Source organism: Cuculus canorus, chromosome 1 (assembly GCF_017976375.1).
Source record: "Cuculus canorus isolate bCucCan1 chromosome 1, bCucCan1.pri, whole genome shotgun sequence".
In the NCBI taxonomy this organism is placed as follows: Eukaryota; Metazoa; Chordata; class Aves; order Cuculiformes; family Cuculidae; genus Cuculus; species Cuculus canorus.
The window spans coordinates 72,905,701-72,933,432 of NC_071401.1; the positions used below are offsets into that span (position 1 = coordinate 72,905,701).

Consider the following 27,732-nt stretch of genomic DNA (forward strand, 5'->3'; position numbering starts at 1 on the left):
GCAAAACCACATGTTAACAGAAGCAAACATAAAAGATTGACCTTCAGAGAGTACCATACTTGGATAGAAAATAAAAAAGTGTTCTAGGCTGCTTAAAAATCCCATAAACCCAGAGTACTTAGTGCAGTGTGTAACCGTGGACTCAAGACAAAACTACACTAGTAGGCCATGAAATCCCAGAAATGACTTAAAATAAATTCAAATGTGCAAATAAATAAAAAGGGCAGGTAATAACAGACAATTGAGAAAATAACTGATCACTTAAAACAATGCTTGAAAACTTTTAATCAAAAAAATTGAAAGCAGTTTTGTACTAGAAAGCATGTTGACGAGGTCAATAGTTAGACAAATGTACGCATGGCTCAGGAAACAACGTAAAGTCAATGGATTACCATTAATAACAAGATTGTATTTGTTTCTCCTGTCTCTAAAATAACGAGTGTCCGTGCATCCACTGCCAGCAATGGATAAGATTAATAAAAAGAAAACCCACTATCTTCTGTTGTTCAAGCATTCAAAACTTCTAACCACCAATGCGGCACATTAGTCAAACGTAACTTAATTTCCCCAACTATGAAGACTTGAACACAATGCAGTTTTTAAATATGGGGAAAAAAAAATAAAAAAAAAATATTACCCCACTTGCTTGTTGCAGTATGTACATTTTAAGAAACTGGTTTTGTAGTACTCAGATTCCATAAAATACTGTAAGCTTACACATTAAAGAAAACCCCTGAACTGTGCTTACCTTAGACAAAGGAAGCTGCATTTTATGTGCTTCAGTTTTCCCAATTGACTTGGAATAATTAATTCCAGACACAAATACAGTGGGCCACATAAATCTTTTTTCAAGAGTATAAGGTAGTTTTAGAGGATAAAATAATTATTTTCTGAGGATTTTTCTCTATTTCATTATACATTCCCACACAGTCTTTAATAAGTGGCAGCTGCAGCCATCATCTTGTGGCACTTGCACAACACTAAGAAGGCTTTGTGATATTCTAGAATTACCACTTTGAAGTATCGTGGTCTTGTTACACATTGTGCATTTTTGCACAAAGTTATGCAATCTCCTAAAGTTAAGACTTGCTTTATGAAGAAACATCTAATATCCTAGAAACTGCAAGTTCTCAACTGCACTTCTGTACTGTTCAGAGCTAAACAAAAGAAAATTGAGGTCAGCTTTCCATGAAGCGACTCCAGCTGCAGATCTGTAATAAAATTATAAACATGGCAATTTCATTAGCAATTACCAGAACATCTACTTCATAAACATTCAGGATTAGTTCAGAAACATGAATCTCTGGCCTATATTTCTTATGGCATTTCAGATTAAAAATGTGGACAGCAGTTTGTGGGAGAAACTGCAGGTTCCACCTTAGCAGTTTTATGAAATGCCATCAGTCACAGTAGCAGAACTCCAGTGAGCTGCTGTGCTTTCAAAAAAATATTTTTGGTCTAAGTATCACAATTGCACTAAAGTTATCTAAGACCACAACATATGGAAGAATATTTATTTTTTGAAATCGAAGCACTTCAAAATCAAATTTCCTATGTTAGCACAAGTATCACAATATGTAACATCAAAGAACCCTAAAAAAAATCTTGACTTGTATACAATCTGCCTTTATGTTCATGTGTATTCGTATACATAGGTACATACAAACACACATACTGACATTTGGTGCTATTTAAAATGAAGCAGTATTGCAAATACTTCCTATATACAGTGTACTCAAGCTGCTAGAAAGATGTTAATACAGGATGAAAAATGAGACTCCTTACATCTAAGGTTTGAACTCTGTACGTGTGGGATTCCTGGCAGCAGAGGCTTTAGGACATTTCTAAAAGTAGAGGCAGGAAAATTAGGCTCCAATATATATTCAGTCTTCCCTCTGATACTCTGAAGTACCAAGCATACAGCAACAACTATTTCAATAATGAAAAAAGTGTGTTATGACTCATATTTTACATGAGAAGAGAGCAAGCTTGAGAGAGAACAACTGTCAGAGCCAGTTAAAGCCCTTTTATCAGTATGCACTGAATGACACATTTATATGGAGTCTTCATGTGAGGAATCTCATTTCAGACAGTGTCTAATCACTCAATATCCTAGTTTGTAAAGAGACAGCACTGTAACATAATAAATTAGCCATGAAGATGTACCTTACTCAACAATAAAACACGCCCTTGTCTTTCTGCTTTCAAGTACTTATGGTTGCAAGTGTGAGGCATTGGAAATTTTAGGTACAAATCTTTTTTAAAACTTAATTATTTTTATTTTTTACAAAGAATTATAAAATGTATATAAGATGATGAAAAACTCATTTATCCTTTTAAGATTTTTATTCCTAGAGAACTTCTTGAAAAACATTTGAAAAATAAAAATCATAGACTCTGCAAAGTACAAAAATTTACATCTTTGCACAGCTCCTGTGCTTTAGTTGTACTGCATTCATTATATACATATATACTAATTTGTGCTTTTAATTACACAAGGTTAGTATAAACTTATAAAATAAAGTCTATGAGTTAACTATGCAAAAAAGATCTGGGAATAGCAGGAAACTTAACTAAACCATAAGTTAAGAAAAAAAAAAATCCTAAAATATTCCAGAGTCTACCTCAGAGTAGACTATCAATATTACAGTTTACTAAACTAATGTCAAATATTTGCAGCAAAAAATAATTCTTGCCTGCCTCCAACTCTTTAGACATTTACTATATACTAATAAACATATCTGAATGTGCTATCATTCTTATTCACAAAGTCTTCATTTATGTATGAACTCCATTTTTCTTCAGACCTGCTCTTAGCACTTCCATTTTCTTCCAGTTTCTAAGATGAAAAAAAAATCGAAAAGGAAGACAAAATATAAAGTGGAACATGCAAATTGAGTCACAAGTATCAACCTATCACAGTTATAGCATAGAACCCAGGGTACAGAATTAATCCGACAATCTTTTTCCTCTAACTGATGTCTTCATTTTTAATATAAAAAACTTGCAATTGAGAACAATCACATTTCCTTATCAGTAAAATCAATCTAGATAATTGCTTTTAATACCGTATTTTAAAAGTTTTAAGGACCAAATAACTCTTCATTACTTTCAATCCTCAGTAATGTTTAGCCAGTTTCAGAATGACAGTTTACGGTAAAAACCCTAAACTGTTACTTCTCATTCAAGTCAATATTTGTTTTCTTTCCAAGATTTATTTTTTTAAAAGCAGCTCGAAGCATGATCCAACTGCAACTGCTACCATATTCTGCATGCAGCAAAATTTGACGTTAATTTTAATGGTGTTTTTGCCCCAGTCTTGCAAGAAGAAGAGAAAGCACTGTGGATATTATCTAACTAGAAAATGGGTCTTTCTCCTAGATTCTGTAGAACTTCTATTGTTCTCTCTAGGCACCTATGGCTCACATGCCTCTGAGTATACTTTGTAGTTATTTTAAAAAGAGGTAAAAAACTCCAGTTTCCATTAGATTTTTTTTTTTCAGTCTTGAAATTATTTGTGTTTCTGTGTGCATTACTGAGCTATGAATGCACACTTGTGTAAAACAATAGTTCACAAAAACACCAAAGCCTGTGTGATAAAGAACCTTCGTCATTCTGTAAGCTCACTTCACAATATTTTATTTCAACAGTTTACTTTACGCTATCTACTGCTGTGCTTCATGTTGGTTTTACGAGCTGTAAGGAAGTATTAACCCCTGTTATGAATCAGAAGAGGTAATTTCTACATACAGCTCTCATTCAAAGACCTGCGATGTTTTGAACAGGATTCCTGACGCTTGGACATACCCCATCTGGTGCAGATGTCACACTCAGAAATTCTTGAAAATTTCTAAATCTTTAGGGGGTACCGGAGGTGTCTTGTTCCAGTCATCTTCAGGATAAGCTTCAAAATTGGAAGTATCCCCATCATTGGATACTTTTGGTGCTATGGGAGGCTAGTCAGAATAAGCACAACAAGAATGTTAGTACAATTTCGTCAATGAGCTCCTCTCCATCATATTAAAGTAGAAACTGTGTAAAAGACTGATTAAATAGAATAGGTACATATTCATAAAAGTTCACATTTTTCACTAATAACAAATGGCACATGAGAGAAAATCTGCAGCGACAGACATGTTCCAATGCTTTGTCTACATTGCAGTTAAATATTGTGGTTAAGAGATACAATAGACATACCTATTTTATTTAGCACTTAAGATCTAGCTACTTTGCAGACTGAAGGTAACTGTTTTGAAGGATTACTACAACTAAGCTTCCAGGCAGGTGCTGTTACAGCACATCCTGCCATTTTCCCTCCTCACTACGACCCTCTTCAGTGGCCTATGAGCAACAAGGGGTGTGTGTAATCACATCAGGTTCTTTTTAATTAAGAGGAAGTCTTGATAGAAGCATGCACACTGCTTTCGAATTGAAGAAAAAAAGAGCCTCCTCTTCATTGCTTTCAAATAGACTGATCATTTTAATGAGGCTGAAATGACTAATTTGCTCATGCCTCACATTACCTATTATGCTTTCTCCTACCCTAGCTATAAATTCAATCATGTAAAGAAATCATCACGCTGTAAAAACTCATTTCACATCTGTAAAAGCATCTTAATTCAAATAGATCTTTTTAAGGAAACTTCTAAGTGCCAAGAGAAATATCTGTTTTCTCTTTCTTTCGCTGGGAAACTTTTGAATTTCTAGTATTGCTCACCAGATTCACAGCACCTGTAGTTTTAACTTGTCTTCTATCTAGCATCAAGATTACTCTGCCCTTCTGGCCACAGGCAGTAAGATAAAGCTCCTTTCTTGAACATTTCAGTAATCCAGGGAGTTAATGTAGGCCAAACCCTTTTTCTTATCTCAAGAGACATTCATCTCTCTACCCCATTCTCAGCAACAGAAAACAACTATTGTCACGAGTCCAACAAAACACTTTAGGATGAGAAAACCTTACGGACAATCACCAAACTGGCTAATAAAAGTCATACCACAGACAGAACTATAAAATACAATAAAACTTTATTCTGCATCTTCTCAAAAAGATAAAAGTCTGGCTTCCATTAGCTCTGAGATCTTATCTGATCTTTTGGGCTTCTAGGTTTGAAACAACGCCATCAGCAGGTTTTCAATGGGAAAGAAAGGGTCCCTGAGGGACAGTACTTTTAAGCGTCAGCCAAAATTAAGTCCTACTTTTGCATGTGGCAGTCACGGTATACTGCCCAGATGCTTAAGAAAAGGTACAGAAACTAGTCAGGTACAGAGAACTGACTATGCCACTGTGGTCAATACCTGGTACCCTCATTTCCTTGTAAACATTTTGACAGGAAACCTAGTTTTGTGAAGTGACACACAATAAGAGGAAAAAAAAATAAAGAAGGGAAAATGCTTCATTTTAGATTAAGAAGATTATTTTCTCTCTCTCAGTCATTACTATTACTTATATAATAAATATATTTATATAATGCTCATACTTAAAAACTTATTAGGACCATAAATCAATGCATCATTTGTACAACAGGTCAATACAAACTTTTCATTGTATCCATTATTTCATATTTTCAACCTCATCAGTATGAAATGAGATTGTGTAAACTAATTCTGAAAAATCTAGCTGCCTCTAGAAATAACAAAGTAAATTTCTGACCCAATTCAAGTCCTTGCTCTAAAGTACACTTAAGCAGCATAACATCTTCTAAGAGCTTAAAATAACCATCACGAAGTTTAAGAAACAAATTTTGGATTCATTATAACCTGAAACCTACAGTGACACTTATTTATTGTACATAAAAATGCAACAGAAAGGATTCTTGGACCCAAGACTTTTGACTTGTACCTCTAACATTCAGATTTTAATACTAATTGTCAATTATCTGTTAATACAGTAGGCTGTCCTAAACTTCAGAGTTGAAATATGTATAAAGCATTATAATCCAGTCTGTGTTCTTTGCAAACTTGTGGGACAAGAATTTACACTAAATAATCTGAAAAAATGTGACTTCATTAAAATAGATAATGATAAAACATAACCAGGTGTACTAATCATTTAAAAACTCAAACTACACATATATAACAATGTAATTCTACTTCTTTTAAAGAAAAAAGTCACTTACAGCTTTGTATTGGGATGTTTTGATACAAGAATGCATCAAAAACATTTTCATTTATTTATTTTGCAAGAACTTGACTTAAGATATCTAGCCAGAAAATCATTGTAAGAAACTAATGCTAGGAAAATGAAACACAAATATTTAATTGGTACTCAGCTGACTGCAAATAGCAACCTATATTACTGAATATCACTCCTGTAGGAAATAGGATTAGATAAAACTTTGAGAAAGCAAGCAAGCAGTTCTACTTCCAAAGGACTTTTAGAAACATTTAACAGTGTTGATAGCTTTCACAAGCACCTGCCTTCATGTAATACTAGAATTTAGTGCTGTTAAAAAGTATGTTAGTTATATTCATAAATCCTCTCTCACCCTCCTTATTCCTTCTGCTTCTATACACTTTACATTTCATTATAGCATTTACCTGAACTGAACTTATCACAAATATTTGAAACCTAAGACAAAAAAAAGAGAAGTGGGTGGGTGGGAAGGAAATCAAACCAACAATCTAGAACTAGCAAGTAATTACTTGCAAAAGCCTGAAATTGAAAATTAAATATTGTATTAAATAATCAACTTCGGCAAAACAAAAACAAAACGAAGATTTTAGATAATAAATTCTGCAGTGAAAAATGGCAAAAATGCATGTAATTATTGATGTGTGCATATACGTGTGTGCCCATAAATACATACGAACACACAGATGCAAAAGGCAACAAAACCTCAACAGATCAACTTAAATGAACAATGCTTTCCTGTTGCAATGTCCTATACAGTATTTTGCAGAATATACCTTTAGTTTCCTTTGAGGTACAGCATCCCAATCTATAGACCTGAACCATCGATGTCTCTTCACATCATCTGCTCCATTCTGTAAAGAAAAACAAAAAAAATATATACAAAGTTTTATGTATGCCAAACCATGTATTTCACCGTAAGAACTGTGGTATCAAGCAGACTAATGGTCCATCTAACCACTTTTCCTTTCTCAGGTGACAATCATTTAAAATTCCTACAGCATAAATTCATATTGCCATATCCCTAGCAGATCCTGATTTCCAGCAAAAGATCCAGTTTTTTAAAAATTATTTTTATTTTTCCTTTTGTTTAGCAGCATTCTTCTGACACAAGAGAGACGAAGAATAGGCTTTAAAATACCTTTTCAAAAACATTCACTGCAGTTCTATTTACTTCTGTTTTCTCCAACAGTGTAGAGAACGTCTCTTATTCACATATACTTTCTAATTCTTACTTTGAGTTAAAAAAAATAACCGAGGGCTGATGGTGTCTTAAATAAAAATCTGCCTGGGAAGCATGCTGCTTTATCAAACATTACAGACATTTAATACTGACAACAAGATGTACTCAGTACTGTTACAAAAGTACATATATAAACCCATTTGTTTTCATTTTAAATACACGGTTAAATGTGTATTTGTCTCATAGTGATTATTCTCGCTGGGCTGAATATTTTGATTATGTAGAATGAAAATGTCTTTTTTTTCCTTCCTCCCTCTCCCTGGATGAAGCTTTGTTCAAGCATAGACTCATTCTGAATGCTTTAAGCAGTGGGGAAAAACAGCTGGTTCTCTGTCTGAGGCCTAATCTCAGTTTTAATACACAGCATTCAAGCTCATACCACATACAGTTCCTTGGAAAGAAGCATACCACACATTTGTTTATTTCAGATTGATAGGGAGTGTAACTATCCATGCTCATACCCAAAGATGCAACTAGAAGAGCAGTTTATCATTTAGTTCCCTCAAAAGCAGATCCAATTCAATGCCTCACCAGAAAATGCCCAATGGGATTTAAATATTTTTAAGCCATCTATGATTATGGAAAGGGATGAGACTTCAGATGACCTATACTGCCTCTACCCTAAATCTTGCTCCTAATTAAAACTATTTTTTATTTTGATATTTTAGCAAACTGTAGAGAAAAAACCCAAACAAAGCAAAACAACCACAGACTAAAAACCAGCAAAGCCAGCCAAACACTTCCTAAAACCCATGTTTGAATAAACAAAATATTCGGGTTTTATTTTCTTTTCCTTCAAAACTGTCAAAAGATACAGATGTTTTCAGTGGTCAATAATTTTCAACTTTCAGTTTATAAAAGTCTGGGTTTAAAGCCCCTGAAAAACAATGCAGATAATTCTGAAGGACAAGAAAAATATTTACTTCCTAGCTTTTCTTAACAGTCTAAGTTATGCCACAAAAAGGCTCTGAAAAAGAACTTTGGACAGCAGGTTCTAGCACTTACACTTACATGAATATGGATGACTGTGCATCTTTTACCTTCTTCACCAAAAACTGTGCTTTATGAAAAGAAGTAAACCTTTAACTTCCTCTGCCCAAGGAAATGGAAATTTTAGCTGTGGTTCAAGAACTAAAAGATTATACAAGGTAATTTAGGTATCTGCAACACTACAAGTTATTGAATATAGGATTAACTTACTCCGTGAGAAGGGTAAATTAACGTACACTGAGAGCATTTGGGGTGCTCTTAACAGGCTAAGTACCTGAATTAGTTCTCATGCAGCTAACTTCTAGCAGCACTATCAACCATAGCTACTGCACAGCTGCAGATTCAAATAAGTTTGCAATACAGTTGTCATCTTCTTGGCATTATCAGTAGTACCACATCAAGACATCTCACAGAATTCACAGGATTGTTTTGCGTTCCTCCTTGAGGCAACACAGGTATAGATGTATTTCTGAGGTAGGCTGGAATGCTACCTGAGACATATAAGTGTATTTTTGACTTGTAATCTATTGCCTTCAGAAGTTTGTTCTGAATAGGATGAACAATACTTCTTGGTGGAAGACTATTTTCATTGTGCTTAATCAGCCCTACCACCAAACTGTCGGTACAATGATCAAACATCGAGGTACTACAGCACCATCTATATTCTTTAAAACAATTTTTAAACTTCAGATTTCAGGAGTGTTCCTTTTAGGGTTAAAAAACTCTAAAAAAAGAACCATATAAGCTCATGCCCTGTCCTACAGGACATAGCACCATGTTTCTGATCTAATATAAATCTTCAAATTCATCAGTAAACAGTAAGGGTTTCCATATTTATTTTTTTTCCCCCCAAAGTAGGATTACGATTTACAGAAATATACAGTTAAACTTTGCATTTAGGATTGCACCACCAAAGTAATGTATGGTCAAACATATCTCAATTTTATACTTATAAAAATGAAAACCATAGAAGAGCTGTTCTATATCTTTCTTAAAGAATTCTTTCATGCGTTACACCTAACATTTGGTACTGACCTTCATATTTCCTAATCGTCTTGTTCTGTCAACCACAAGCAGCTTCTTAATAAGATCTCTGCAGTAAAGAAAACATGTTCTCTGTTAAACAAAAGTAATTTATATTTGACTGTCATTCAAATGTTATAGAATACAAGCATACTTCACTTTGACTAGCTAATGCTGTGTGTAGTTTACCCATTCCTTTCTTTCATATTTTAGGACACTTAACAGTGAAAGATAAAAAGGAACAGCATGTGCTAAAAGGAACTTTAAGAATTCTTGCAAGATCCTCTTAGACTCTTTCAAGAAACAAAGGAAAAAAAATTTCTCTCCTCCTCTGTCCCACCAAGTAGTACTATATCTTTCTTTGTATTTTTGCACTCCAGATCTCAAAATCGATCTCAAAGATACTTGGCAGAACACAACCCTAATAAGTATAAAAAAAAATAGGTAAAGCTGCACCCATTAATTTATATATTGATATTTAAATTCTGTGGCAGCTAAATATTCAGATAAAACATAGAGGAGCTATTCATCTGCTTAAAACTAATAATATCTATAAGCTTTAATGTCACTGAAAATGAAAAGCTTTCCCCAAGATTCTAGTTTGTTGAACAGTTCCACATAAGGCTAAATCAACATTTTTAAAAGGTACATGTAGGATTAGAGACATAAACAACTTCCATTTTAACAGCAAATTAATTTAAATACTAAGTGCCAAAAAACCCAACATAAAGTGAGTATCACGATTTATTGAGTTAATTTGATTAGTTATGAGTTCAGAGAAAAATCTGGCTTCATATTTTTATAAGCAGTTATTTTTTATCTCAAAGATTATTCTGCTATTTATTTTTAGAATAATAGCATTCTGGTCTCATTGTGTAAAGTACCAGTGACAGAAAAGAACAGAAGCTTAGCCATCCTTCTTTCTATGCCTCAAATAGACCTGAGAGATGCCATACTGCCTGAAATGCTGGTGATCTATGCAGTGTGACTAATCCCAATTTTTAAGTTTGCAGAAGGCTTAAAAAAAGCCAACAGCTTTATTTACAGAAAAAAATTCAAACATATCGACACACCTGTCTCTCTCCATCCCTAACTATAACACTTACTAACCCAAAACAAAACCAGTATTATGTCACCTATCCTTGAAATCACAAAAGCGTACGTATAAAGAATATATGTGCTGTGAGTGAATGTGCTAGGCTGCTTGAAAAGCTGTTGCATTTGGCAGGAAAACGGTTCTAAAATTCAACTGGAAAAATATTCAATTGCCAGACAAAAGGATAATAAAAATGTCAAGGTAGAAAGTAGTTTATAAAACTCTCATGATCATTCCAACCAATCAATGCTTGGATTAGATTTAATCATGCAACTGACTCCTTTTACAGTTACCTTCACAGAAACATCTCCTTCTAGTTCTTCACTGAGAAGACTATTCCTTACGGAGAAAGCTTCAAGAATGGCAATAACCAGACTTCAAAAGAAAGTAGTACTGAAAAGAAATCCAGAAACTAGAACTAGATTCATAGGCTACATGGTCAAAGTTAAATCATGGAGTTCCCTATATAACTGAATAACCAGAAAACGTTCAATGGATTATTCTTGGCTTGCTTCGAAATTAATGTTAGAAAAGAAGAGTTAAGGGATAAGCTTGCTCAGTGATACTGTGCTGTCACTAAAGATGAAGACACTTTCTGCATTCAACAGAACAAACATCCATCAAATTGAAACAAGTAATAGATATTTTAATGCTGCTTTATTACACAGTTTCTAAAAAATAATTCAGATATTATGTAAAAGTCAACCCAATAGATATGTTGCTGTATGTATTTGGGGAATGAAATTCTACATCAAGGTCTTTCCAGACGAATAATCATTAAACTGCTGTAGCACTGATGTTTCATTTGATACTTTCCAAAACTGTTTTTGAAAAGAAAAGTTTACAAAAGCAAAAAAATATAAAAGAAATAACTTATAAATTCATTAGTAGCCAAAGAAATGTGGAGCATAATGAATACTTGTTTTACCAGAAATTAAGTACCACAAAACTCTATCAATAGTCTTACTTTGGAATTTCTAGTTGATTAATTTATTGTCATTATCATGGCAGAATCTGCTCTGCAGAAGAGAGCTGAACTAATTGTCAAATGTGCCAAGGAGGAATTGCAATGCGGCTAACAAAAGGGACACAGTAGAGAGCAATGTGAAGAGATTCTAGCTCAAGCCAGAAGGAAGAGAACTTATACAGGAGACACAAGTTATACAGCACAGTAAGAGACAGAGAACATCATGCAACAGGAGGGAAAGCAAAAATGGTACAAATTCAGAAGGCAATAAGTGCAGGAGGGTGATGGGGTAGGTGAGTAGAGAAATGTCAACCAGTAAGCCTATGTAGTACATCTAGGTAAAGAAGTTTTATCAGAGTTCAAAAAGAAAAACAGTTTTGCTGCCTAAGAGCAGAGAGTTGAAGTTTGATTGCTGTAAACACTGTAGAGCACTAATACTTCAGACACTGTCTGGATGTGACAGGACAAGATAGTCTTCATCCTTGCTGAGATAAAAGGAAGAGAGAGAAAGCACATGGAATACAAGTAAAGTAAAAAGCAGACTGTCTTCTTCAGACAAAATAATCCTGGCATGTGCTTTAAGTTAATGGTGCAGAAATGTCAAAGACTATCCAGTTCAGCATTCTGCAGTTTAAGAAAAAAAGGAAGGAGGGCTGACGGAACAATAGAGATTCATTATGCTAACAACTCACTGTAGAAAGCAGATGAAGCCAGGAAAATGAATGAGATCACTCAAAACCAAGGTGTGAAAGGAGGAAAGTCCTAGCTAGAATCCCATGAGACCCCTTGAAAGCAGAAGTGTACCGGGAATGAGCTGCCAAGCACATACTGAAAGAACATCTGGATAAGAAAAGCTTGGAAAGAGGCAGATCAACAAATATGCTGATTAACGTAGCCCACAATTCATTGGCAGTCACATCTAGACTTAATAGCAAACCTGGATATGCACGCTTACTACCATAACTAGGAAATTTCACAGCATTGTGTGTCTTCTGAAAATAGTAGAAACAGTGTTGGTCTGTGAATGTTGAGCACAAACAGAAGCTAACAACATCTCCACTTTTAAGTGCTTTCACCGCGTTAGACAGGTTGCTAGTGATAATAACCTAATTTGAGCTCTTCATCTTCTGGTCACAGTCTTACACTTTAGTGTGCACAACACTGTGAGATACTGAAGTTTTTTTTCCCCAAGATAGACTGAGACAGGAAGACAATGACATTACACTAATTTGGAAAAAGCACTGAAACAATAAGGGAAAACTCTGATAAGAATAGACACAAACATGAGACACTAATCAGCCTAAGGTGATGTAGACATACTTTACTCAGTGCACCCAAAAATTTGGTAGAAGCTTACAAAATCCTCCCTGAATGACTATTTTTGCAAGAGAGTTCATGAAAATTCAGAGAAAGCTGGACAGATTTCATTACATTTGCAGTACAACGTTTTTTCTGTTTACCTCGTGACAACACTAAGAAATCACCATCTCCAAGGTCACTTCTTCAAAACACTGTGAATGATTAATCTGGGAATGTTACTCACCTCTGCTTCTGAGGAGAAACTTCATGTTTAAAATTGTACTTTCTCTGTTCTATTGTTGACTAACAATTATTTGAATTATGCAATTTTTAAATAGGGAAGAAAGCATTTAATCTGCAAGACACCTACAATGACTGCAAAATACTATGAATAAAGTCCACACATGCGTATACAAGGCTGTATATTGAAGTGAGGCACTGCTATGAGAAATGGAAGTCAATTTTACACTGGAATTTCTGAAGTATCAGTGAGTTAATTCAAGTAGTTACACTGAATGATTTAACTTGGATGTCTGCATACAAAGGAATAGTTTAGTGTTCGCATTCTGCTCTCCTAATTTTTACTCTAATACATTAAATGAATTCCTCATATTTCTCCTCTTTACTTTCTTCCAGGCACTAATCTCGTACCAATGAGCTTTGCAGAAGGTGGAAAAGAATTTAAGATTCCAAAGTAGGCAGGAAAGTAAGAGAGGCAGATACCATCTCACAAACAGATCTCCAGTTTGAAGTCTATCAAACACATAGTTTTACTTGGACTGCAAAAGCAAATTTAATCTAAATTTTCCGGCAGAGTGTTTTAGAAAATCAGATTCTGGTATATGGCCTTCTATGAAGATTTTTCAGAAACAGTGCTCAGGAGGTGCTTAAAATATAAAAAACAACATTGGGAGTCATGGACTTACTTCACATACAAATCCAAATGCCTTGGGAAATCTATTTTGCCAGCAAGAATCTTCTGATATATACCAAACGGATTGTCATCAAAAAATGGAGGAAACCTATTTTGATACAGCAAATTTTTAGAGGTTAGAAAAAGAATTTCTAAAAATCTTATAAACAGTACTATGTCATAGTAATTCCCCTCAGAAATCATTGATTATATTGTTCTTTTTGATACAGCATTATCAATCAAACACTAACCTGAAGAACAACTTGAGTTAAAGCTGCTATTACAAAACAGAAAGCATTTTTGTATGCAATGCATTGAATAGAGAATTAAAATTGAAGTACCATAAGAGAGATATTTGTTACACAACTACAATAAAAACATAAATTATCAAGTAAATTTCCAGTGTTAAAGTAAAAAATATTTTGCCTTTATCTATAAAACCTAGGATATGCTTTCCAAAACAGCATTACCATTTTTTATCTTGACCAGTAACTGCAGGCATACCCTTATTCACTAGTCTCTACCTGAAGTGCCATGCTCTGAATAGACTGTCTAGTTCAGTTATTTATTGTACTTCATAAATCCAAGCATGTATTTTTATAAAGTTTGAAAGAGACAAACTTGAAATTCTGTTGAAGTACAACTGTCTTTCTGTGTTGGACAGATAAACTACTTCTTTCTTAATCTTCCCAGGATGATCAGTAAATCAAGACGCAATTAAAACTCTACAATTACTATTTTCTAGAAAGTTCTTCACAAAGTTATGAGCTAACAAACTACTTCTTACAGCTACAAAAGAATAGTTTTCTGTCGTGCTTCCTTTACTAATATAATACATACCCTGATTACTGCAAGAGGCTCAGAGTATGGGTGCATCAGTACAGTAAGTATAAGCAACTTAGCCCAAGTGCCAACAGGTTTTCAGAGTGGCAGTCACACCTTTTTAGAAGTTACCACAGGAAACCTTTCAGGGGGTATCGTATAGCTAACTGCTCACTCACTAATCTCAGTCCCACCTTGACTTCCATGACATGATCAAAGTATCCCTCTTACTACGCTTCTGTCTCAAAACCCCTACAGAAAAGAAAAAAAAGTGGGATTCTGTATATCAACCACATTAACAACATCCAAGCACTACTGCGGTAGAATATTTAAAATATTTTCATACCTCCCTAACATTTTATATTTACTTTTTAAGAGAAATTAATTGTGGGTGTACACACAAAAATACAGTGCTGGTGGCTTTTGAAATCATTGGTAGCACAAACAAGGATAGAAACAACCTTTCTTCATTTCATATACTTTCCCTAATTTTATGCTACTCAAACTCGTTTATTCCTCAAAAAGTACTATACATTATTTCCATTACCTAAGTGTTTCCAGAAGTACTAATTTCTTCATTATTCAGCTAGTGGTCAAGTGGATTAACATTTCCTTTGAAATACTGTAAAATCCAGCCACAGACTAAACCAAATTCCATTGGAATAGTTAAGTAAAGCTGTGTCTATGTATAAGGTAAAAAACAGGAATACTTTGAAGTACAGAAAAGTATGACAAAACTATCTGGTTAAGGAAAGACTGAAGAGCATTTGTTGGTGGTTCAGAAAGCCAGAGTAGTTTGATATGAAAAACTGAATAGTATCAGCTAGAAAGAAACTAGAAAATATAAGAATATCAGGAAAAAATACTTATGATTTTATAAATTCGACCTTTGACACTAAAGAACAAAGAAATTGTTGTAGGCGTTTAACATACAGAAAGTTTTCCCACACCAGAGAAATTATCACATACAGTTTCTTTTTTACTCAGGCAATATTATGCCCCGCATTGTCCAAAACAAGTTGACAATACAGTACATTGTTTCTCATTTCGTATGTTACTATATATTAGCACTTATAAATGCATAAAGCAATCAGAATGAGATGTTGTAACAATGTATTACAAAGGCTCCAGCTGCAGTAAGCAGATGACATGAAATGCAGGGTTTCCCCTCCCCTCATCTCACAATATTCTGTAGCTAATGAGGTGTGAAATTATGAATAAAAGGTATGTATAAGATTTTATGTATTTGCATATGCTTAAACCGCTGTTTGCTTTCCCACTTTGAAAATCTAAAGTTATGTTGTCTACAATTCTTGAGAGAAATTTAAATTACATTTGGCTATATAATAATTTAATGGCAATACTGCTTGAAGTGCATTTGAATTGTATGTAATCTTTCAAAGCTATTCCCACTTTGCAAGTTTTCTCACAGACAAACCAAATAATTTGACTGATACTACTTGTAAATTTCAATCTTCAACATAGAACAGCTGTTGACAAAACAACGTTAAGTATTGTGCTGAAAGCCACCTAATAAATCAACTCCCCCCCCCCCTTGAGTTTCAGACTATCTTCACACTAACACAAACACAAACAGATGCCTTCTTTCCACCAATTGAAAAGAAGCTCAAAAAAACCCTCTCTCTATATGGGACAACAGCTGCAAACCATTCCTTTTGCTAACTGATGCGTAACAATGGCACTGACATTGGTCTCAAAGATAACAAATAGTTTTAGCTGAAGAAAACACATAGGTCTGAGAATATGAAACTGTAGACAGGAACTATTAGCCACCTGAAATGATAGCCCAGTGCACCGTACCTGACCACCAAGCAAAAATGAAAAACACAAAGTCCTCATTAAATGAGAAAATTCACCTATCTACGTATCTGATGACAGTACAATTATGATCTATTATATTTACTATTAAATCAGAAGTGTATTTTCCTCTATGGCAGATCCTAGCAGAACACTTTTACTCAAAATAAACAGATCACTCAACTTTCTCCATTAACAGTTTGTTTAGCTTGTTTAGATTTACTCTATGAACTTGATATTACTAACTGGTTCTGTAAAGATTTCTTCTCATCCCTGTTTCTCCTTATTCTCCACCCCCACCCCCTTCTGTTATTTTACTATCTTAAACCTAAATGGGACCTTGCCTTAAATCTAATATGTGCAGAACTAGAATTCCATTGGCCTCTAGAGATTAAGTTAGAGAAACAAGACACTGCAGAACAGGAAAGTGTGGTTTTGTTTGCTAGCTTTTAGAGACACCATTTCCTTACACACACAGCTACCTATTCTTTTCAATTGCTTTGGGGGTTCAGAGGGAGTAATGTCAGGAAATAATTACCAAATGTCTTAAGTAATCTCCTTGCAGACAACAGCTTAGTCTTGAAGTCAGGCTTTGTCCACTTACAAATAATTTCTTAAATCTTCTTTGAATTTCAAGGGATAAAGTTACCTAGGAGTGTTTTTCCACTAAAAGACTTGATAGCAAATATCAAGCCACACTTTGAGTTGGTGAGGAAAATCATTCTAAAGCACTACTGCCAACAACAGCAAAAAAACTAATAAAAAGCTAAAAGCATATATGCCTGATGTGACATCCCCCACCCCCAAAATGAAACAAAGCCAAACCTCCAAACAAAAAACCCTCAAACAAACTTGGGTGGAGTCCCCACCTCAGCCTGAATAGAGGCTCTGCTCAAACACTGAAAAATAAATAGCAGCATCCAATCATTATGAAGAGCATGTCTACACAAATACTGTTGTAAAAAGCATTACAAAATCACTTGCTGCAGACAGCTGCTCTGTCAATCAGTCTATACAAGATCTCAGCTGCCTTTTAGAAATGCGTAATTTATCTCCACTGGTTAAGAGTATCTATAGCCAAAGTAATTACATTAAGCTTGGGGGAATCCAGACCTCATCACTTCTGCCAAATAGTGTCAGCACACAGAACATCCTACCTAGAAGTTATTGCAGCTGCTCCCTTTTTTTAATGAAGAATATGTACCAGTCATATTTCAGCAGAATATGTAGCAGTCATACTTCAGTGCCCTAATATCTTAAAGTCTCACTGGTTCCAGAGATGAGATCTTGCTTGACTATCAGGGTAATCAGTAGTTAACTTTGGAACCTATGTTTCTATTACAGGTCTAGAAGAGAGAAAAACATCCAGTACCCACTCACACTGAGACGAAACAGAGTGGTCCTACAAGAAAATTGTGGCAGAAAGGTAAATCATTCAGGTTACAGCTGGGAGATTGAAGCACCTGTGCTAGTGTTACAGCACCAGACACTTTTGTCCACGGAGCATGGCTGTCTAGACTAGGAATAATAGCAACGAGGCTGTGGGGAATCTCTTGCTCCTTTCAACCCTCCAAGGCTTCAATTGACCAACTCAGGCTGCTCACCCTTAACAAGGAGGGGTAGAAGAAAGGTGATGTCTGGCCTCTGCACAGATCAACTTACATAAATAATAACTTTTTATTAGACCAGTCAGCCGAGCTTGCCCGGGTCAGTAGGGAACCATTAGCACATTTTAATGATTTTTCTGTCCAGAAACTGCCATGAGACCCAAAGCAAATGCATGTGCAAGCCTTCATAACATTAAGAAAGCAAGCAGTGAGCGACAGTGCTCTCCTGGGAAAAAGTTTTGATGCTATTGGGTAGACTTCTTCACAACATATACAGCTCTCTTCATCATCCCTCAAGTGAACTGTCTGCTCCAGCAACCCTATAAGCTTTCTCAAACACAAGAGTCACCAAAGGTACCCAGACGTGAGAGCATCATATACAGAAAAGCATAAATAAATCCACACAAGGATATTTTTGTTTCAATCACTCTATGAGGCTGCAGATCCAGAATGAAAGACCACAGAGGCAACCTGATACACACTCAGGGAGCGAGAAAGCAGTGAGTACACTGGGCCTGGTATTGGAAAAAAAAGTTTTAATGACTCTGAAATCATAGAATCATAGAATGGTTTGCATTGGAAGGGACCTTAAAGATCCAAGCCCCATACAATAGGGAGGGACACCTCCCACTAGATCAAAACTGATGAAACACACTATGTTTCTTCTGAAGCTATGAGAGCCTTGCTTTCACCTGCATTTGTTCTACTGCACTGATCAAGGCAAAACTGATTTCTTTCCAAGTTCGTACCTGTCTTTTTTTTAGCAAGTAGTTTCAAAATACCCTAAGACAAAAACCAAAGGAAAACATATGGATGCCTTGTTCAGCACACAAGCAAGATTTCACATTCTCCCCAAACCACTTATTTATTTTACTGGAAATACTATTTCTTTTTGGAAATCAGAACAAATTAAGACAGTTATTTTTCTTCTATATAATACATAAAGTCAGGAGCAGTTAATTATATTAATGCCAGAAAGTCTCTCTTCAGTTTGAATTTGCATCTTTTGGAAACGTTACTTATTAAGCAAATCCCGAAACATTAAAAGTAGCATCTGAGCAAACAGACCTTTTAAGCTTTTCACCTCTTTGGTTTGAAGTAAACCAGTGCTCAGTAATAACACAAGCTGTAGTAATAGAAGTCTCCTACTTGCCACTACGTGTTTTTACAGACTAAAGTTTTCACTGCAAATATTATTTCACTACGCAAGAAATTAATTACAGAAGTTTCCACGAAAACTGGTTGTCCACTTCCTCATCCTTGAAATAAAATGATTTTGTGTATAAAAATCTGAATTCTAACAAAACCTGAATTTCCAAAACAAATAAGGGTAAGAACAGCTGTTCAAAAAGTCTTAAATGAAAAAAAAACAACCCACCACCAAACAAAACCAACAAACTCAAAACCCTAAAAAATCCTAGTAGTAACAGTGAAGATTGTTCTTCTGTACAGCTTCTCAATATCCTTCTTCAGATGCAGGAATGAAACTGGTATATCAACAACAAATATAGCCCAAATTTGCTGTTCTGCATATTGTAAACAGAACCAGTAAAGAATCCTCTGTGTGTGTACATATATATATATATATTTCATATATATAATATTATAAAACAATAACATAAATTTTATATCTATAAATATATATAAAAATATTACTGTAATAAAATAATCATTATCACTCACCCTGACAGCATCTCAAATATAAGAATGCCCAGTGCCCACCAGTCCACCGCTCTTCCATGGCCTTTGCTTTGTATAACTTCTGGTGCAAGGTACTCAGGAGTACCACAAAGCGTCCATGTTCTGGGAAGAAAAGAAGGAAAAAAGACCCACAAAACAACAACAAATCCAGACTGAAGTGAAACTGAAAGAACAGTAATAGAAAAAAACACAGATAGGAAGTACCCAACATATGCCTATGTATTTACTGTATATACGAAGAACAGAAAAAAGAAAGACCTCTACCAGATCTAAAAAGACTACTTTGATGATGCTCACCAATTCTGAGAGATATGTGGAAATAGTATAGTTATTCATGTATCGCATACTTGCTTAATACTATTTTTTATATATTTTCATGTCACTTCTAATCATATCTATCTTAATATAAGCTCAGGAAAATAAAAAATGTTATATTACTACCTCACTGAGATGAATATTTCAAGTTCTATGAATTCATTAAATAAATTGCAGCTAAGCAGTTGATGTTTACAAAGACCAAATTGGAATTTGAAACACAAAATTTTCTGAAACAATTTCTTTCAGGAATGTTAAATCTTCTTTGCAAAAATACCTATGCATGGCTTCACTACCTTGACCTATGTTTAAATATACACTAGAGAAAAATGTGCTTCCATTCTGAATAAATTATACTTCCTTGATAGCAAGTCAGAGAGGAAACTTTGAAATCATCAGTTCAAGAGAGGATGAAATAACAACAAAAACAAAGAAGCATATTACATTTTAAGAAGAGTTCTAGTAAGAAATGACAAAGAATATCATCACAAAATTAATGGTCACTGCACATGATTTAATAGTTTGGGTTGGAAGGGGCCTTTAAAGCTCATCTAGTCCAATATCCCACAATGAGAAGGGACATCTTTAACTATAACAGGATCAAGTTGCAGCAAAATGAACTAATTGTTTTCTTTGCAAGTGCACAGAGAATCTTCTCTTGTGCATGAATCAAAACTGATAATATGGTCCTGAACAATTAGGATGAAGAGCTATCACCTTTAGAAGAAATATGTAACTCTTTCTAGTTTTCCCTAACACTGTTCTGCTAAACCTAACAGATTTTTTTCCTAACCATGAATAGAAATTCAGGATGCACCTGTGATGAACAATTCTGTTTTGTTTTTTTTTATTTTAAAAGATTAAATAATACACTTTCCTGAGATTGCAGAATTATTTTAAGCAGAGCTTTTGGGTATTCTTTTCCCTTTTTTAATTTGGGGTTTTTTTTCAGCCTTAGTCTCGAATCATAAAAATACTTAAGATCAAGGAAGAAGAGCTGTACAGTGAAGTCAACACTTTACATGAAGATTTATGATACACAGAACTGTAGTTCTATAGGTCAGATTTTAATATAACAGAAGTTAAACTCCTTAAGTAAACTGATAGTATGTGTTAGACACACTGTGCACCTAAGTGCTCCATGGATCTTAAAACTATGTTGATTAATGTAAAGAATACACTTTTAATTTTTGTCATAAGAGGGTGTCATAATTTTTAATGCCAGAAAACACAAACTCTCTTCTTCCAAATCAAGAAGCCAAGAAAATTCCTACATATAGCACTGCTTTACACACTGCTGCCACCTAGCAGTTGCCTAGATCAGGACTAGGTAATCAAGAAAAACAAAGCTTTTTCATCTTTTAAAACAAAATATTAAGTTTTAAAAACCTCCTCCCCTAGATTTATGAAGCTGTAATATTGATTTACGGGATCACAGAATGACCTGAGTTGGAAGAGACCCAGAAGGACCATCAAGTCCAATGCCCATCCCTGCATAGTACAACCCCAAAATTTACACCACGTGTCTGAGTGCATTGTCCAAATGCTTCTTGAATATTGTCAGGCTTGCTGCTATGACTACTTCTCTGGGAGCCTGTTACAGTGCCCCACGACCCTCTGAGTGGAAAGCCTTTTCCTAATATCCAACCTGAACCACCCCAGCACATCCTTCTGCCATCCCTTTGGGTCCCATAATTGGTCAACACAGAGAGAAGAGATCAGTGCTTGCTCCTTCTTCCCTTGTGAGAAAGCAGTAAACTGCTATGAGGTCCCCCCTCAGTCTCCTCTTCTCCCGTCTGAACAGACCAAGCAACTTCAGCTACTCCTCATACAACTTCCCTTCTAGACCCTTCACCAACTTTGTAGCCCTCCTCTGGACACTCTCCACTAGCTTGATATCCTTTCTATATAGTGGTGCCCAAACCTGCACACAATAGTCTAGGTGGGGCTGCACCAGCGTGGAGTAAAGCAGGACAGTCAACTCCCTTGACCAGCTAGCAATGCCGTGCTTGACACACCCTACGACACAGTTAGCCCTCTTGGCTGCCAGGGCACACTGCTGGCTCACGTGCAACTTGCCATCAGCCAGAACCCCCCACGTTCCTTTCCACAGGGCTGCTCTCCAGCCTCTAGCACCCCAGTCTGTATGTATATCCAGAGTTGACATGTCCTAGGTGCAGAACCCAACCCTTGTCCTTGTTAAACTTCACGCTGTTGGCAATTACCCAGCTCTCCAATTTGTCTAGACCCCTCTGCAGGGCCTCTTTGCCCTCAAGAGTGTCAACAGCTCCCCCCACAGTTCCATGGCACCAGCAAACTTGGTTAGTAAAAATCCAAGTCCTGCATCCAGGTCATTTATGAAAGTACTAAAGAGTACTGGTCCTAAGATGGATCCCTGCAGAATGCTCCTAATGTAACTCCAATTCACTATGACCCTTTGAGCCTGACCAATCAGCCAACTGTTCACCCACTGCATTATGTGTTTACCCAGCTGTATGTTGGATGTTTTGTTTAGGGGGATGCTGTGCAAGACAGTATCAAAGGTCTTGCTGGAATCCAAAAAGATTATATCAACTGGCTTTCCTTGGTCAGCTAGGTGGGTAACGTTGTCATTGAAGGAAATTGTTTGTTAGGCAGAACTTTCCCTTTATAAACCCACGCTGGCTGGGACAAATGACTGTGTTGTCTTTCAGGTGTTTTTCAGTAGGCGCCAGAATAATCTTCTCCATAATCTTACCAGTCACTGAAGTGAGACTAACAGGCCTGTAGTTACTGGGGTCACCCCTGCTGCCCTTCTTGAAGACTGGGACATTTCTCAGCTTCCAGTCAACTGGTACCTCTCCAGATTCTCAAGAGCACTGAAAAATCATTGAGAGAGGTCTTGCTACGACATCAGTCAGCTCTTTAAGTACCCTTGGATGAATCCCATCAGGACGCATCAACTTACAGGGATCCTGCTGGAGCAGAAAATCCCACACAATTTCGGGGTTGACTGGGAGTTTATCATTTACACAGTCTTGGTCCTATAGCCCAGGGTTCTGGGTGGGCCCAATTGAGCCAGCTCTGCAAATGAAGCAGCTACCAGTTTTGCTGTCTTTAGGAAGAAGGGCTATTGAAATGAAGCAGATGTTCATTTTAATGAACAAGCCAGTTTGCAGGACAACGGCCCACAACAGTTACTCTTTTTTCACCCCAGATTGCCAATACAATAAATGCACAAATTCAGCCAAGCTGCAGCCTCTGGTTTTCATCACTTACCAAGGTCCTTTAGGATACCAAAAAACCCCATTTTAACACTTGACCATGACTTCCAGGACCCTTATAATTTGCTGGTGACAATAACTAAGATGACCCTCAATGCCCTTACAGGTTAATAACAAGATCATTTCTATTCAAGCAAAATGAAAACCACAAATAAAGGAAAGGCTATCATATTTAGATTAGATAGTATAAAGAAGTGTTCTACTGTGAGGGTGGCGAGCCAGTTAAACAGGCTGCCAGAGAAGTTGTGGATCCTGGATCCCTGGACGTGTTCAAGGCTAGGCTGGATAAGGCTTTGAGCAACCTGATCTAGGGAAAGGCATCCCTGCCCATGGCAGTGGGGGGGCAGAACTAGATGATTTTTAAGGTCACTTCCAACCCAGTCCCTTCTCAAATTCTTTGTGAAGCTGTTTATTTGTGCCATATGATCATGTTTTGTATTTCCTCTTTTGTTGGTCAGGAAACAAACAATATTTTGGAAAATGCATAAAGTAAGTTTGTTTTTTCCCATAGAAATTAAGTATTTTTTTTAATCACTACTATTTCATGACTGTTGCATATTTACATGAAACTACAGATTATCCTTTTGAAGAAAAATTATAAAACAGAAGATAAGAATAGACCGTTTCCTTCAAATTGCTACAAAAATTCCCTTGCTCTGGGTTTTCAAGATGAAAGTTGAAATATAGGTAAGCAATAGTTGGTAAGGTTCACATCTAATTTTAAAAGATGGAAATGAAAAATAATCTTCTCTAGTCCAAAGATAAACTATAAAAAAATATTTGCAGGACTTGATAACAGTATTATTTGAAAAAGTTAAGTCTCAATGTTTAACATGTTTTTGTGTTCTACGCTGTTCAGCATCCATCTCTGTAGTCCTTGACGGCCTTCTTGCACATGAGCCAGAGATTAACAATGTCTTTTTTGGTGTTCTCTTCTGGAAGTTTCTCCATAATTAAAATCAATGGAGATTGCTTTGTTTCCAGCCTACAACAATTTTTTTCCGCAAGACATTCTTGCTTGTAAAGCGACACACAATACACAATTAGCTACAACTTGTTTAGTTTCGTTTTTTCCTCCTCTTCAAGTCCACTCTGTAGAACAGTCATGCAGTTTAAACAACAGTGAAGAAATATCCCCATAATTTTTAGTTAATTATTTCTTTTTCATTTTGGGCTTAAACTAAGCAAACTAAAGTTAACAGTGAATAAAATTCTTCTGAAAAATAAAAGATAAAAATTGAGTGAAATCTGTGCATAAAAAGATTAAAAAAAAAAAATCTATGAACTTCTGTTTCAGTTTCTCTGAAAGAACACAAGAGGGGGGAAAAAAAATGGTAGGAAAGATCAGAAACTTATTTAATAGATATACTGTACCCAAAAAGTGGTATATGCTTTACTGGAAAAGAAAGGTCTAAAAGTGTAATGGCTATAAAATTCAAAGCAAATCCTTTCTATATCCTTGGGTTAACAATAAATCGTTTCAGTCCCTCTGCCTTTCCATGTTGTTGACACTACCCCTCTTTTAAAGTAGTGGCATACCTATTTTATGCGAGTGTACTTACAAGAAACTGAAAAGGTTATTAAGTCTTCAGTAAAGGAACACCAAGATGGAAAAGAGAAGAAATAAACAGCAGCTGAGGCAAAGACACACTGTTCTGGAGAAAAAATTAGAATTTTTAGAATTACACTATGACTGAAAAGGGAAGAACGAGGATAAACAGAAGGACATATCAATAAGTAATAGAAGGAGGAAAGAAAACCTCCATCCCTTCTTCTTTCTCCAGAAAAATATATTAGTTTACCACTTCAAAAATTTACTAATAAGAAGGTAAATGTGCAGGCTACTTCCCACAGCAGGAATGTGGTCTGCAAGCCAGCCACTCTCTTTGAAGAGTGGCTCAAAAATGTAGATGGACTTTGTGAACACTTCATCCTTTCACACAGACTGTCATGAGAAGAAAGGCAAATTCTTACAGAATTCAGCACCTACAGAGTCATTCAGAGAAAATATGTATCAAGAAACGTGTACATGCATTGAAGGTCTTCTGCAGACTATGTTTTACTTTACATGTCCTGTTTCTCTAGGAACACATATGCTGGTCTTAAGTGGCACAATTCCTCACAGCTGTTTGAAAAGCATATATACTACGTGTTTTACTTTCACAAGTCATATGTGCTATACATATATGCATATATACACACACACACATGAAAGGTTCATGTGTACAGATGTCTGCCATGCATAAAAATGATAAACTGTCTTCTCTATTTTAGGTTGAACAGTCTATGAAACAAAATAACCTACTGGAGTGTACTAGTGGATAAATTGCAGAGAACTGTGTATTTTTACAGTGACAAAAACAATGTTGTGAAAATGACTACAGCTAGTAGGCTGAATACTACACAGTAGGGATGGTGGCAGAATCAGACTTGCATAGGTAACTAGCGTGCTCTAACTGATAAAGTTCTTGCTCCTTCCAACTGTGTTCAGCATTTTATATTACTTGTTGTACATTTATAGGTAAAGCAGGTATTAATATAAAACTACTATAGCGTGCTACGATTCAGTTCAACACAAGCTGATCAACTTCACCTCCCTCCACCCCCTTCCTGCTGCTCTCCTCAATCCCACCAAGACAGGATGGAAAAAAGAAATCAACTCTAAAACCAGTAGTGATACATTCCAGGACATTCAAACAAGTTATCTGAACAAATTTACTCTTATAGATTCTTATTAATCTTACAGATTCATCATAGAGTGAAAGATGAATGGTTATTTCTGTCGTGCTTTAAACCCACAGAAATCCAAATTAAGAATAACCACTAAGTGGCAGTATCTACATGTGAAAAGGATGCCATAAGAATTTGTATGAAAACCTTTTATAAACAGATTGTCCTACTTTTTCACATGGAAGTAGCCATATATCTTCCTGCATAAAGTTACTTTGATCTAAAAAAAGATATATCTTAAAAAAAAGCCAGCATTTGTAGACCTCTATGCTTGTCCAGTGGAAACTGAATTCAATCAAACATACTGACACTAAAACACTATGGTTTTAAAACAGAATTTTAGACTTCAAGGGTGATTAGAACCAGCATACTTATACTGTCTACCATTCTTCTGCGCTGAAGCAGTCCAGCACTATGAGCATATAACCTGTAGGGAAGCAACTTTATGATCTCCATAATTTGACTTGATTTGTCCTATCCAACTTACTCGATAAGGGATCCTTTAAGAGCAGATCCCTCAGATGCACCTTAATTTCAAACTGATGTTGTACAACTCTGCCCCTGTGCCCTGTGCTTTTGTGTTGCAAAAGCAGCATCAAACAGGTAACACAAAAGAGTGAAGATGACGAGCACCTCTGTAACACCGAACTCGCTACAAGGCTGCCTCAACAAGAGCAATCAGATATTGTCTCCATCAAGAAGTGGCCAAAGGGTATAATAACAAATCTTGTAATGCTGCTTTTCTAACATGACAGGCGAGTTTTTTCCTCCCTGATTTTCAATCCCAGTGATGGCTCTTCCTTTTAAGAACATGCATTAGAAGGGTAGTTCAGATGGAGAGAACAGAGAAATTACTGCAGAAAAAAACTGCATCATCAACAAGTTTGCATACGCTAATAAAACAGACATAAGGCTGATAGCACTGCAGGAGTTAAATTAGACAAATACTTCTGAAGCTGGCCTTACTGTTTCTGCCTAGATTTCGCAATTTATTTTAGGGACAGGTTAGTGAAAACACAGTATCAGTTTTAAAATGTTACTCTCAAATTTAAAAACTTCTCTAGAAGGAAACGGCAATTACAAAACATTTAGCAATTCAACTTGTATGGATGAATAATGTCCTAGATTAATATATACATGTCAATATTCCCTCATTCTACTTCATTCAAATACCTTTTTACAATATGACTGCTGACAACTTAAATAGACAAACGTACTCATATGAAATATTTTTTTATGGTAGCATATAAAATATTTTTTTATGGTAGCTTATCTGTGATATCGCTCTTAACTATACCTAATCTGTGACACTGTTTTCTGTACAGCCATTTTGAGACAATCATTTTCCTCATATTAAGGGATTTGACACGCGTGAGCCACAGAGAATATCAGGTCAAATGCTGAGCTCTGAAATCAAACGTATTTTCTTGTAATTGTAATTACATTCTCCAAGTTAAACCATAATAAAAACACACTTACCTATCCACCAGCTTTTTAGCAAATCCAAAATCAGTAAGCTTGATATGTCCTTCTTTGTCTAGTAATATATTTTCAGGTTTTAAGTCTCTGTAAACTATTTCTTTGGAGTGCAGGTATTCTATTGCACAAATGATTTCTGCTGAGTAGAACAGTCCTGTGCTGTTGTTGAAACGCCCCATGTTGCGCAGGTAACTAAAAAGTTCTCCTCCTGGCACATATTCCATTAACATGTATAAAAAACGTTCATCATGGTTGGTCCAAAATCTGTAATAAAAATATTATTTTATTGAATAAACAAATTTCCTTCCTGATTTCCTTTAGAAGTATATTTTTATA

The 27,732-nt window shown here is 35.6% G+C and overlaps 1 protein-coding gene across 2 annotated transcripts in view; it reads right to left on the reverse strand.

Annotated features, from left to right (window-relative positions):
• Positions 1-81: 81 nt before the first annotated feature.
• PRKX (protein kinase cAMP-dependent X-linked catalytic subunit) overlaps positions 82-27,732 on the reverse strand; it is a 55,052-nt gene continuing 27,401 nt past the window's right edge. For both annotated transcript variants that reach the window (XM_054075030.1, XM_054075039.1), the window contains exons 3-9: positions 27,397-27,660; positions 19,592-19,711; positions 13,675-13,770; positions 9,399-9,456; positions 6,907-6,984; positions 3,808-3,956; positions 82-2,839 (exon numbers count right to left, since the gene is read on the reverse strand). In XM_054075030.1, the coding sequence (XP_053931005.1) occupies positions 3,831-3,956; positions 6,907-6,984; positions 9,399-9,456; positions 13,675-13,770; positions 19,592-19,711; positions 27,397-27,660 (742 nt within the window). In that variant the 3' untranslated portion in view covers positions 82-2,839; positions 3,808-3,830. The remainder of the gene's footprint in view (positions 2,840-3,807; positions 3,957-6,906; positions 6,985-9,398; positions 9,457-13,674; positions 13,771-19,591; positions 19,712-27,396; positions 27,661-27,732) is intronic.